The sequence below is a fragment of the Myotis davidii genome, unplaced genomic scaffold, assembly GCF_000327345.1.
Source record: "Myotis davidii unplaced genomic scaffold, ASM32734v1 scaffold980, whole genome shotgun sequence".
Classification (NCBI taxonomy): domain Eukaryota; kingdom Metazoa; phylum Chordata; class Mammalia; order Chiroptera; family Vespertilionidae; genus Myotis; species Myotis davidii.
In genome coordinates, this window is record NW_006292236.1 from 149,092 (window position 1) to 162,701 (window position 13,610).

At 37.5% G+C, this 13,610-nt stretch overlaps 1 protein-coding gene across 1 annotated transcript in view; it reads left to right on the forward strand.

Annotated features, from left to right (window-relative positions):
• Nucleotides 1–13,610, forward strand: part of HACD1 (3-hydroxyacyl-CoA dehydratase 1) — a 47,903-nt gene that overhangs the window by 27,381 nt on the left and 6,912 nt on the right. The window contains exons 3-6 of the mRNA XM_015565283.1: nt 7,912–8,029; nt 8,208–8,226; nt 8,302–8,390; nt 10,947–11,068. Coding sequence (XP_015420769.1) covers nt 7,912–8,029; nt 8,208–8,226; nt 8,302–8,390; nt 10,947–11,068 — 348 coding nt within the window. The remainder of the gene's footprint in view (nt 1–7,911; nt 8,030–8,207; nt 8,227–8,301; nt 8,391–10,946; nt 11,069–13,610) is intronic.

Genomic DNA, 13,610 nt, shown 5'->3' on the forward strand with positions numbered 1-13,610 from the left:
CACTCCTTGTTTTTTTTTTTTAATATATTTTTATTGATTTTTTACAGAGAGGAAAGGAGAGGGATAGAGAATTAGAAACACCAATGAGAGAGAAACATTGATCAGCTGCCTCCTGCACACCCCCTACTGGGGATGTGCCCGCAACCAAGGTACATGCCCTTGACCGGAATCGAACCTGGGATCCTTCAGTCTGCAGGCCAACGCTCTGTCCACTGAGCCAAACCGGTTACGGCGTGACTTGTAAATATTTTGTTCAAGCTGTGGCTTAGCTTTTCATTCTCTTTATAGTGTCTCTCAAACAGCAGGTCTTAAAGGTTAAAACATGGATTGGTTGCTAAATGAAAGTTTCAGTTTAGTCTAGGAAAGGAAATTTGGAGGTGTCAGTGAATAATATATGAAAGTACGGATGGTATGAATGTCCAAGACCATTGCTGGTACATGCCTCCTAGTGGATACATTAAAGGACGTACTGTATAAAGAAGAAATGATAAAATTAGAATATCATTTTTCAATAACTGCTAAAATAATGGATCTGGACAATCATTATCAATGATGGCTAATATCACAGACAAGAGAAACAGTGAGAAATTATGTACTCCCTAGAGAAGTACACAACACAGCCTGTGAATTAGCCTGGAACGTGAATCTGTATGATCAAGCTCCTAGAACAGGGGTGGGCAAACTTTTTGACTCGAGGACCACAATGGGTTCTTAAACTGGACCGGAGGGCCGGAACAAAAGCATGGATGGAGTGTTTGTGTGAACTAATATAAATTCAAAGTAAATATCATTACATAAAAGGGTACGGTCTTTTTTTTTTAGTTTTATTCATTTCAAACGGGCCGGATTCGGCCCGCGGGCCATAGTTTGCCCACGGCTGCCCTAGAACTATCAATTTACAGGAACTATAGGGGATAGAATATAATAAATGACTTGTGGGTATTTGATTAGTACAACCCAGATTCAGGTAACCCTACGGGACAAACCACTCGTTTCTTCAACAGAAAAATTGTAAGAGGGAGGGAGTGAGGGGAAACCTATCTATACTAATAAAAGGGTAATATGCGAATTAGACCAGGAGACCTTCCAGACGTCCTGGACAAAGCCATGGTGGCAGGGCTGAGGCAGAGGAGGTTAGGGGCAATCAGGCCAGCAGGGGAGGGCAATTGGGGTTGATCAGGCCCACAGGGGGGGCGGTTGGGGGCGAGCAGGCTGGCAGGGGGGCAGTTAGGGGTGAGCAGGCCAGCAGGGGGGGCAGTTGGGGTGGAGCAGGCTGGCGGGGGGGGATAGTTGGGGGCAAGCAGGCCGGCAGGCAGAATGGTTAGGGACAACCAGGCAGGCAGGCAGGTGAGTGGTTAGGAGCCAGCAGTCCCAGATTGTGAAAGGGATATCTGACTGCCGGTTTGGATCGGGCCTAAACCAGCAGTCAGATATCCCCTGAGGGGTCCCAGATTGGAGAGGGTGCAGGCTGGGCTGAGGAACACCTGCTCCCGTGCATGAATTTCATGCACCGGGCCATTAGTACATTAAAAGAGGCATAAAAGACATAGCAACTAGTCCTGGCCAGATGGCTCAGTTGATTGGAGCATGTCCTGTACACTAAAAAGTTGAGGATTCAGTTTCTGGATAGGGAACATACCTAGGCTGCAGGTTCGATCTCTAGTTGGGACACATACGGGAGGCAACTAATCGAAGTTTCTCTCTCCCTTCCTCTCTCTGTAAAAAAAATCAATGAAAACATATCCTCCGGTGAAGATTAAAAAAAAAATTCATAGCAACTATGTATGATTTTTATTTCAATCATGATGTAAAAATTTATGAGACAATTGAGGAAATTTGTATCCTGACTATTTTGTGATTTAAGAAGTTATTGTTTATTTTAAAAAATGGGATAATGGGATAGTGGTAGCCCTGGCTCGGTGGCTCAGTTGGTTGGGGCACCCAGTAAACCAGAAGGTTTCAGGTTTGATCTCCAGTTGGGGTACATCGATGTTTCTCTCTCTCTCTCTCTCCTCCCTCCCTCTCTCTCAAATCAATAAAATCATATCCTTGAGTGAGGATTAAAAATGGGATAATGGTATTATGGTTATGTTGGTTAAAAACAACACGCTTAGAGGTGCATAATAAGCATTTATGAATTATAGGATGTATGATTTGATTCAAAATAATGAGGGGAGAGTGATGGTGGGAGAGAAATGAAGAGAGGTTTGGATGAAGCAAGATGCACAGACAGTGGTTTGAAGGTGGGCAATGGGCACATTATACCATTCTCTATGTCTTTGTATATGTTTGTAATAAAAATTTAAAAAGCAGTGTTTAATTTTTTTTTAAAGGAGATATAGATAATCAGGTTTTCAAGGAGCAGGTGATCTCCAAGAAATCTCAGGAGAGAAAGAAGCATGAGAAGACAGCTGGAGGAAAGCTCCTCTCTCTATAGAGTTTTTCGGGGTCATTGTAGCCATACTCGCATGAGAGCAAGGCCCTGTGTTTAGCACGTGATGGCATATATCTCCTGTTACAGCCCTGTTCTGTTGTCTCCACTTACTAATTTAGTTCCTTGAGGTAAGAACTATCCTGTTTACCTCTAATTCCCCAGCATCCAGCACACTATCTGGCTCAGCAATAAATGTTGAACCTAAAGATGAATGAATACACAGATGAATTAAGCAAGTAAGCAAGGAACCTTCTACAAATGGAATACATGTTTATATTTTCCCAAGAGAGTATTTTATCAAAGACTGAATGTATCCATTTGGGTTAGTGTTTGGGTAATCAATAGCTCTGGCATATTAATAAAAACTCACAACTTTTCAGAAAAGAATTTCTAAATGCAGAAGCTATAATAGTTTTTGGAATACTTTTGGTTTTATTACACTTTCGAAACTGATGGATGTAGGAAGTCCAAAATTAGATAAAGGTAGGGCACTTAGGAGAGGTTGTGATGGTAGGAGTTAAGGAGAGAGCACTAATTAGGTCAGATTAGGTCCGAGTAATCTGAAAAACAGATGAGAGGTTAGCAGATGGTTCAGTGGCCCTTTCTAACCCCAGTGTTAATTTCCTTTATTTTAAACAGGTGTGTTATCATACTATACTAGTTGGTACAATACTGCCACCTATAGAGCAACAGTGAAACTTATTATAATGTTATAATGCATGGATTTTCATGTCATGCTATTTAAAAATATAGTAAAACCTCGATTCATTCGGGCAAGGGGGTATCTGTTAAAGCTGCAAGTCCATTACATAATAAAGTACGTTTTCTGAATATGTATGATAAGAGATTGACAAATTAGTTTTTCCTTATGTAGACACTTTGTCTAATTAAAAATAAGCATGAAAAGTTTAATTTCACAGAAAAGTTTTCCATATGCATCACAGTAATTTACATTTAAGCTGAATAAGTCTAGTGAAAGTGTGCATTCATCAGTCACTGTGAGTAAACAAATACACACTCTTGCAGCATGGCTTAGTGCCCCTGGGAACATAGGCTGAAATGTGATAAAACTGCTGTAGAAAGTCACACCATGGGACAACAGAACCAATTACCATGTGCAATTCGATGTAATCACGTGCTAATCATTTGCTGAACATTGTCTTCCTGGTGTTAAATTGTATGAGTTGTTTGCATATTGTGGAAATTAATTCCTTATCAGATGTGTCATTGGCAAATATGTCTTCCATACTTTGGGTTCCCTTTTCATTTTGATGGTTTCTTTTGCTATGCAGATGCTTTTTAGCTTGATGTATTCCCATTTGTTTATTTTTTCCTTTGTTTCTTTTGCCCTAGGAGATGTATGAGTGAAAATTCTGCTATGTAAGACATCTAAGATTTCACTGCCTATGTTTTCTTTTAGGATTTTTATGGTTTCGTGACTTACATTTGAGTCTTTTATCCATTTTGAGTTTAGTCTTTGTGTAAGTTGGTGGTCTAGTTTCATCTTTTTTGCATGTATTTGTCCAATTTTCCCAACACCATTTATGCAGAGACTGTCTTTACTCCATCGTGTGCTCTTGCCTTCTTTGTCAAATATTAATTGAACATATTCGCATGGGTCGAATTCTGGGGTCTCTGTTCTGTTGCATTGATCTACTGTATATGCCTATTCTCGCATCAGTACCAGGCTCTTTTTATTACAGTGGCTTTGTAGTATACAGTAGGGCCTTGACTTACGAGTGTCCCGACTAACGAGTTTTTTGAGATTCGAGCCGTCTCTCAGCCGATTTTTTTGCTTTGAGTTGCGAGCTAAAATTCGGGTTATGAGCCAGCTTCAGATACCCCACCGCTAGTTGGCGCAGTGAACATCACAGTGAACGCCACAACATCAGCCCAGCATCACGTGTCTCACTCGTTCACTGTTGATTTGACTTACGAGTAATTTGAGTTATGAGCTCCGTCACAGAACAAATTAAACTCGTAAGTCAAGGCCCCACTGTAGTTTGATGTCTTATATTGTGATCCCTCCAACTTTGTTCTTTCTCAAGATTGCTGAGGCTATTCGGGGTCTTTTTTGATTCCATATACCTTTTTGGAATATTTGTTCTAGATCTGTGAAATATGCCGTTGGTATTTTAATGGTATTGAATTGAATGCATAGATTGTTTTTGGTATTATGATATTTTATTTTTTTTTATTTTTTTAATATATTTTACGATGAGAGAGAAACATCGATCAGCTGCCTCCTACACGCGCCCTACCGGGGATGTGCCCGCAACCAAGGTACATGCCCTTGACTGGAATCGAACCTGGGACCTTTCAGTCCACAGGTCAACGCTCTATCCACTGTGCCAAACCGGTTCTGGCTGGTATTATGATATTTTAATGATACTAATTCTTCCAGTACATGAACAAGGTATATGTTTCCACTTATTTGTATCTTCCTCTCTTCCCTTTTTCAGTGTCCTATAGTTTTCTGAGTATAGGTCTCTTACCTCCTGGGTTAAGTTTCTTCCCAGGTATCTTATTATTTTGTTGCAGTGGTAAATTGTTTTTTTTTTTTCTTAGTTTCTCTTCCTGACAGTTCATTATTGGTGTATAAAAATGCCATTGATTTCTGGATATTAATTTCGTATCCTGATACTTTGCCAAATTCATTTATTAAATCTACTAGTTTTTTGTTTGGTGGAGTCTTTAGGATTTTCTATCTATAATATCATGTCATCTGCAAATAATGACTGTTTTACTCTTGCCTTTCTGATTTGGATGCCTTTTATTTTTCCTTCTTGTCTGATTGTTGGGGCTAGGACTTCCAGTACTATGTGGAATAAGAATGGTGAAAGTGGACATCCCTGTTTTGTTCCTGATCTTAAAGGAAACGTTTTGAATTTTTGCCCATTGAGTATGATATTGGCTGTAGGTTTGCAATATATGGCTTTTTTATGTTGAGGTATGACCCCTCTATTCCCACTTTGCTGAGAGTTTTTATCATAAATGGGTGTTGACTTTGTCGAATGCTTTTTCTGCATCTATTGATATGATCATGTGATTTTTATCCTTCATTTGGTTTATGTGATGTATCATGTTTATTGATTTGTGAATATTGTACCAGCCTTGCATCTCCAGAATAAATTCCACTTGGTCATGGTGTATGATCTTTTTAATGTATTGCTAGATCTGATTTGTTAATATTTGGTTGAGGATTTTAGCATCTATGTTCATCAGGGATATTGGGTTGTTATTTTCTTTCTTTGTAGTACAGTATCTTTATCTAGTTTTAGAATTAGGATAATGCTGGCCTTGTTAAAAGAGCTTAAATTCCCTCCTCTTGAATTTTTTGTAATAGTTTGAGGAGGATAGGTATTAGTTCTCCTTTGAATGTTTGGTAAAACTTGCCGGTGAAGCCATCTGATCCAAGACTTTTGTTTGCTGCGAGTGTTTTGATTACTGCTTCAATTTCATTAGTTGTCATTGGCCTATTCTGGTTTTCAGATTCTTCCTGATCGAGTTTTGGAAGATTGTGTGTTTCTAGGAATTTGTCCACTTGATCCAGGTTGTTCAGTTTGTTGGCATATGATTGTTCATAGTATTTCTGTGATGTCAGTTGTTACTTCTGATTTTATTGACTTGGATCTTTTCTATTTGTTTCTGTTTTTTCTTTATTGATTAAGGTATTGCAAATGTGTCCTTATCCCCCCATTGTCTCCCACCCCCCTAGTCCTGCCCTCACCCTCACCCCCTGTTGTCTGCGTCCATCGCTTATGCTTATATGCATGCATACAAGTCCTTTGGTTGATCTCTCCCCCTTACCCCCACCCTCCCGTACCTTTCCTCTGAAGTTTGAGCATCTGATTGATGCTTCTCTGTCTCTAAATCTGTTTTTGTTCCTCGGTTTATGTTGTGCATTATATTCCATAAATATTCCATAAATGAGTGAGATCATGTGATATTTATCTTTCTCTGACTGACTTATTTCACTTAGTATAATGCTCTTTGTAATGGGGCGACCCGCAGAGGCGACCACCAGGGACTCAGATCAAGATTTAGGAGCCTTTATTAAGCTGGCCAGTGACTACAGTTACAGCACCCTGCCGAAGCAGAGGCTGAACTGCAGTGCCGACTACAGGAGTTACATTTTTTTATTAAATTCGGTGCAGGCCCAGAGAAATATGTGTCTTTTAAGTTCTGGGCCCCCAATATGGAGGAAACTCTCTTTATTTATCCTTTTTCCAGTCCTTTGTCTCTCAAATTTGGAATGAGACTTCCGGGCCTTCTGAGAAAGAAGGCCTGCGTGCTGGGAAGGCCTGGCAACTGTCTGGGTGTCAGCACTGACAGCTCTGTCTGGGGCATAGTTTACGGCCTCTCTGGAATGGGAGTTGTCTTATTTTCCTTATTGTTTAAGACAGAAGCCATACTATCAGGGTTAAAGTTTCCAACAGCAGTATTTATATAAGATGGATACTTCACTCTTCAGTTCCATCCATGCTGTTGCAAATGGTAAGAACTCCTTCTTTTTTTACAGCAGCATAGTATTCCATTGTGTAGATGTGCCCAAGTTTTTTAATCCACTCATCTGATGGACACTTGGGCTGATTCCAAATCTTAGCTATGGTAAAGTGTGCTGCTATGAACATAGGGAGGCATATATCCTTTCTGATTGGTGTTTCTAGTTTCTTGGGATATATTCCTAGAAGTGGGATAAGCCTGGCTAAAGGTTCATCAATCTTGTTTATATTTTCAAAAAACAAGCTCTTGGTTTCATTGACCTTTTGTATTATTATTATTATTAGTTTTTAGTCTGTATGTCATTTATCTCCACTCTGATCTTTATAATTTCTTTTCTTCTATTTACTCTGGGATTTTCTTGTTATTGTCTTTCTGATTCTTTTAGATTTAGGGTTAGATCATTCATTTGAGCTTTTCCTTATTTCTTGATGTAGGCTTGTAATGCTATAAACTTCCCTCTCAGGACTGCTTTTGCTGTGTCCCTTAGATTTGGGGTTGTGTGACACAGCGATCGTTTTTATTTAATGAAAATTATAAAAATATTAATTGATTCTTATTAATGACTTTACTTATAATTATATATAGTTATGTATTTGTATAAAGTACATACTTACACAGCTTTTTACCTTAAGAAGTCACTATATGATTACTAAATGCTTTATAGTAAGTTCATTTTTGGTAATAAACCTGATTTTTTTCAGTCTGTCAGTTTACCTGGTGGAAACAAAGATACATATTTGACATTGTTTGACATTTGTACGTAGTTGGTTGCAAATATGTTCTGTTCATTCCCTTTAAGAGTTCATGTAAAAGTAATATTTGTTATTTCTTCCTCAGGTTTTAAAAACAGAATAACAAATTGAGAGCATAGGACATACATGTTATCATTATTTGAATTATGGCATTCTTTATAGGAAGATTAGTTGTATTCATTTTGACAACATTTTATAAAATACTTTCATTTTCTCTAGGTGGTTGGTTCTAGCTATTACCATGGTGCGTTTTTATATGGAAAAAGGAACACACAAAGGTTTATATAAAAGTATTCAGAAGACACTTAAATTTTTCCAGACATTTGCCTTGCTTGAGGTAAGTTTTCAATGATTCTATTTTTTGTCATTGTAATATTTATTTGAAAATATATTTGTTAGCAAAAGCAATTTTGCTGATTACATACCACTTACAGATTCATTTAAAATCAATGTCAACTAGGATTTATTTTATGTTGTATGGTACTGACTTGTGATTTTTTTTTATTTGCTTACAGATAGTCCACTGTTTAATTGGTGAGTTTTTTATTTAATTTTTTATTTGGTATAAATTACCTTGAAGACAATGGTTGACTTGTTTTTTTCTTTAAGGAATTGTACCTACTTCTGTGCTTGTGGCTGGGGTCCAAGTCAGTTCCAGAATCTTTATGGTGTGGCTCATTACTCATAGCATAAAACCAGTAAGTGACACGAACATGTTCTCTACTTGAGCCTGCAAGACAGCTCTTTTATTAATAGGAATCTAAAATATTAGTACTGGTATATTTCAGGAAGCAGAATCATTGGAAAAAGAAAGCTTGGGTTTTGATTTAAGTGTGTTTGTCCATTGACTCAACGAATTAGTAGAATAACTTTGAAACACAAGCAAAACCAAATATTAGCATTTTATACTCATAATATACTCTCTGGTGTGTTCCAGTTTTTAAAATTAATATTACTATTCTGTCAAATGCTTAACTGAAAATTCTCTACTGAAGTTATGTATATTGTCTTTGTTTATGTAATTTGAACTTGTCAGTGTAAACCATTTATGTTTCCTCATTTAGCATTGAGTGTAGCAACACACATAAAAGTAAATGTAGTTCTGGAGATATGAACAAATATCAAAGACAAAAAGTTAGAAGGGTTAAGGAACTTAGGGAAAACAAGCACGTTATATATTGAGGCATGACAGGAGAGGGACCCGGATCTAGTTAATGGCTTAAACCCTTTTAGACAAACAAACACGTGCTTACTATGTCAAGACATTGGGCCTTTTAAACCCATGACAAACATTTCCCAGATGGGCCCTTCTGACCTTCTTGACAGCCTCTGGAGTCTCCTGTCTACTTGAGGACAGATCTCTGGCCTCCTTTCCATTCCTCAGATGCCTTTCTCTACTTGGGATGATACTTAACCTCCCTTCCATTGCCTGCAGGACTCACTGCCTCCCCCCTCCCCCCCCCGTCTGCATGGGGACAGATTGTTGACCTTCTGCCCTTTTATTACTCTACACTCCAGCCCTCTTGACCAGTATCTTTCACTCAACTTACTCCATCCATCTGGTCCCTAACCAGTGACTGCCATACAGAGAGCAATGAGTGCGTGCCACATGGAGAGCCAGACTTTTAATTCAGATTGCCGCGTAGTTTAAAAGCAGGGGTCGGACATTAACAGAATAAAAGAGAGACTATTCTGGACAGGGAATGAATATAACAGCTGGGCCAGGACCACAAAGAGTCTGAAGACTGAGAAAGAAGAAAGAAAAGACAGGGTGGCCAACATTAACTGGAGAAAAGAATTTGAGGACAAGTAAAGGTGGCTAGTCCCCAAAGAGAAAAAAGATCCATCTGCTTGCTCTTTTTTTTTTAATCCTCCAGAGGATCTCTACCTTAATAGTACTATTTAATTTTGTCCAACTCTTCAATTAATTCAACCAACATTTATCGAGTGCATTCTATACACCTGGCACTGTGTTAATTTCTGGATTTACAATGAATAAGGCAGTCCCAGCCAACATGCTGGGGATCTGGCTATTAGTAATGCAAATAGAGTTCCTGCCTCACAGAGCCTGTGATTGGGATAGATACGGGCACTAGACTAGTTGTTGCACAAATAATTCTTTCATTATATTAACATTAGTGCTTTGAACCAAGAGACCAGCATGCATGGCAATATACTTCGGGACTTAGCCTGACCTAGGGAGTGAAGGAAGGCTCCCTGAGGAAAGAATGTATAAGTTGACTATTGATAGGGATACAAGAGTCAGGCAGACAAATTTTAGTACAAAATTGGCAAGTGTTATAATACAGATATGAACAAAATACTGTGAGAACAAGGAAAGTGAGCAAATAACTGCTCAGGGTGAAAGGAATTGTTTGGGAAAAGTTTTCCAGAGGGTGTGATATTTTAGCTGGATCTTAAAATATGAGATGAGAAGGGGTTTTCTAGGGATTAGCATTCTAGTTAGAGGGAATAGCATGTGTTAAGGCATAAGTGTTAGGAGCATGTTCTGGAAAGAATACCAAATTTAGTGTTACCAGAGAGAGGTGTTGGGGATTTGGGGTAGGAGTTTGGGGTGGGGTTGGATCAAATGTTTGCAGATGAAGTTAGAGAGATTTCCGAGCTCAGATTATAAAGAACCTTGAACTTCATGCTCAGGTGGTAGGATTGTATCCTTTCCTCTTAAATAGTGGGAAACCAATGAGACTCAAATCTCAGGACTAGCTGCCTCCAATTTTGTTTGTTTGCTTCTTTGTTTTGCTTTTAAGAGAAAACTTTCACCCATGAAGAGAATAAAGCAGTGGAGAGATTTGTCAGGAGGCTGTCCCGATAGTCTGGATGAGAGATGATAAGGCCCTGGTAGCAGGGCCAGAGATGAGTGGGCAGATTCAAGAGTTCGTGCTACAGTAGAATGGGTCTGATGTGATGACTAATAGGAAGCCGGAGGGTTAGATTGTTCCCATGCTGTTTTGAGGGGGCGATGTTGCCCTGAGATAGCTGAGTTATTGGCTGGAGTGAATTGTGAGAGAGAATCCAGTACAAAGGTGACCATTCCTGTGCTGAGGACACACTGAAGTTGTGTGTTTATAATGAATTACGTGGTGGTGACTGCATTAGTTTTCTGTATTACATCTGTCTGACCCTACCATTCCATTATAATAAAAGACACACCGTAAATAATTAAGATACAATATCTTCATGGAGAAAAAAGCTCAAGCTCCAACAACACTGTGGATTTCCCTGTCATTCTGCAGATCCAGAATGAGGAGAGTGTGGTGCTGTTTCTGGTCGCGTGGACTGTGACAGAGATTACTCGCTATTCCTTCTACACATTCAGCCTTCTCAACCACTTGCCATACTTCATTAAGTGGGCCAGGTGGCGATGCCTTGTGGTTTAGTCTCTCACAGTCCTGTGCATGCGTATGTTGTTGCTGAGCTAACACCAGAGAATTAAAATTTGTGTTTCAGCCTTGTCATGCCAGGGTGCTGTTGTTCTGCATACTTAGCAAAACATTATAAGCTGCATTATAAAGGCTTAAATTAATGATCAGAGAGAAATAATCTATATTTTTAGGAAATCAATATAAGACAAATTATATTAGTACCCTTAACCTCTAAACGGGTCATTCGTTTTTCTTTAAAAGCAAAATATACATTTTGGAAATTATATTAGGTAAACAGTGTGCCCAAAACACGGCATTTTGTCTGATTGATTTAAATTATTTTAATATTGAATGTAGTAGCCACAATTTTTAGTATCTTCTACATACAATGTCAATTTTTTGTACGTATAAAATACTAAGTGACAAACATTTAAAAAATCACACTTATTTGAAATTGTATTATTTGGACTGGGAACAAAATTTATATTTCAAAGGTTCTAAATACAATAATTTTTAAAGCAAAAGATTTTTTCTTTTTAAAGGTAGAATTCTTTGAGCAGCTGATATTTTACAAAAATTATTATAAAAACAAGATTGTTCTTTGGAGGACAAACCGCAAAGCATAGGTTTGTTCATTTCATTTTCTGATGTGCTTATAGTGGCAATCACATCAATAACAACTTAATGTGCTCTGCGCCAACTGCATAGTTGAAATGCAGGCATGAGCACAACAAAATCCCTGCCCACTGAAGATGGAGGAGGCAAAAAACTATCCCACTAATAGCTCTGTGAAATGCCAGGGGGTAAGAAGTTCAAGGAGGCACAGGCTAAGAGATGTGCATCTCGTATACGTCTGTCCCATGTGGGTAGGATAAAAGGGTTTCACAGCATTTCCATTTCTTTACATTTGTCTGTTAAACTACAGAAATAATATGTTTTCTTTGTAAAAGGCTCAAATACCACAGAAGTTTGTAGAATAAACAGAAAGTTTCTCTTTGTGCTCTTACCTGACCCACTTCCTACTCCTTGGAGGGAAAAAGTGTGGCCTTTACCCACCCAGACTTTTTCATATTCTCAAAAATGTGAACACAGTGTGAGTTTTTAAAAACATAAATAGGATCACATTATACTTGTTTTTTGTTTAAAGTTGGAGATCTCTCTTTTTTTTTTAAATCACTATAGGTATATTTAGATTTAGCTCTTTAACTCTTTAATATTCCAGAGTATGACGGACCCAGTTTGGTATTGCTAGAATTTAGGTCATTTTCAATTTTCAAATATTATAAATACGGCATCTCAAATAATGCTATATCCATATTTCTGATGTTTGTTAAAGCTCTGATATTTATACTCAAACATTCCTAACTTGTTTGAAGGTAATCTGTAAGCTGGTGTCAGGTTTGTTTTGGATAATCCCTATTGTGTTATATAATTTTTTAAATTTTTTAAAAATTTTATAGTTCTTTTTCAACATTTTTGGTTTGCCATTTTGTGTGTAATAAAATTCTTTAAAATTATAATTTTAGCTTCAACATACTGTCTGTCTTAAGAAAGTTGCATTACCATTTATATGTGCTTGGTTGGTTTTTATTCCTGTGGTGTCTGAATAAAACACACCCACTGTCGGTGATCGGGCCCATCATAATGTTGGCGGTGTGAAAGCTGTACCTAATCCAGAATGCTTGTGGGTGCCATTTTGCATGACCTCAGTCTTTCCGTCCCTCTAACGCCTTTAAAAATGTAAATTCATGACATAGTCTTTTAAAATTTGCTTTTATTTATAACATTTGTGGAAGATGGTGGTCTTGAATGCTTTGTGTGTTTGCCTTTTGGGATGCATTTGCATGTTTTGAATTTCTGGAAAAGCTCACAGTTCTGCCATAGCATTTAAAATTTGCTCTTCAGAAATCCTTTGTCAATTGCCTTGATGTTAAATAAGGTACTGTAAAATCTTTCAAGTTTGAAATGCACATGTTAGCATAATACATCATGTCAGTTCATGATAATTATTATACTTCGTGTCAAAAATTGTAAAGATACCAACTGTCTATATATATTTATTTGCCAACCCCCTTAAGGAACCTAAAATCATATTTGTACTTATGTTCAAATATTGAAGATATTGTTCTCAAATAAAGTTTCACTTTAGAAATGCCTTTTTATTTATAACTAGTTAGCCTACTGTGACAGTCTGAATACAACTGGATCCTATTTGTGTTAGAGGTATTCTTAGAAAGCCCACCAAACAGATCATTGTATATTATTGTTTTCATTTTAATTTCCAGTTTAACTTAAAAAATACATTCCCTTCAAAAATTTTTAGGTGAAAATTAGGAATCTTTAAGGAACATTATATCTTTTTCTGAATGGTAGTTAAATCATACAGCCATCAGAACTTAGAGAGTGATGATGTAATCTTTTTAAAATACAAATAAAGTCAAATAAATTATACAACTTATTCCCATTTTATTAAAAATAATCACTCTTTAAGGCTTTAAACGAGTTTATCATAGGAGTGATTTTTTTTCTATTAAA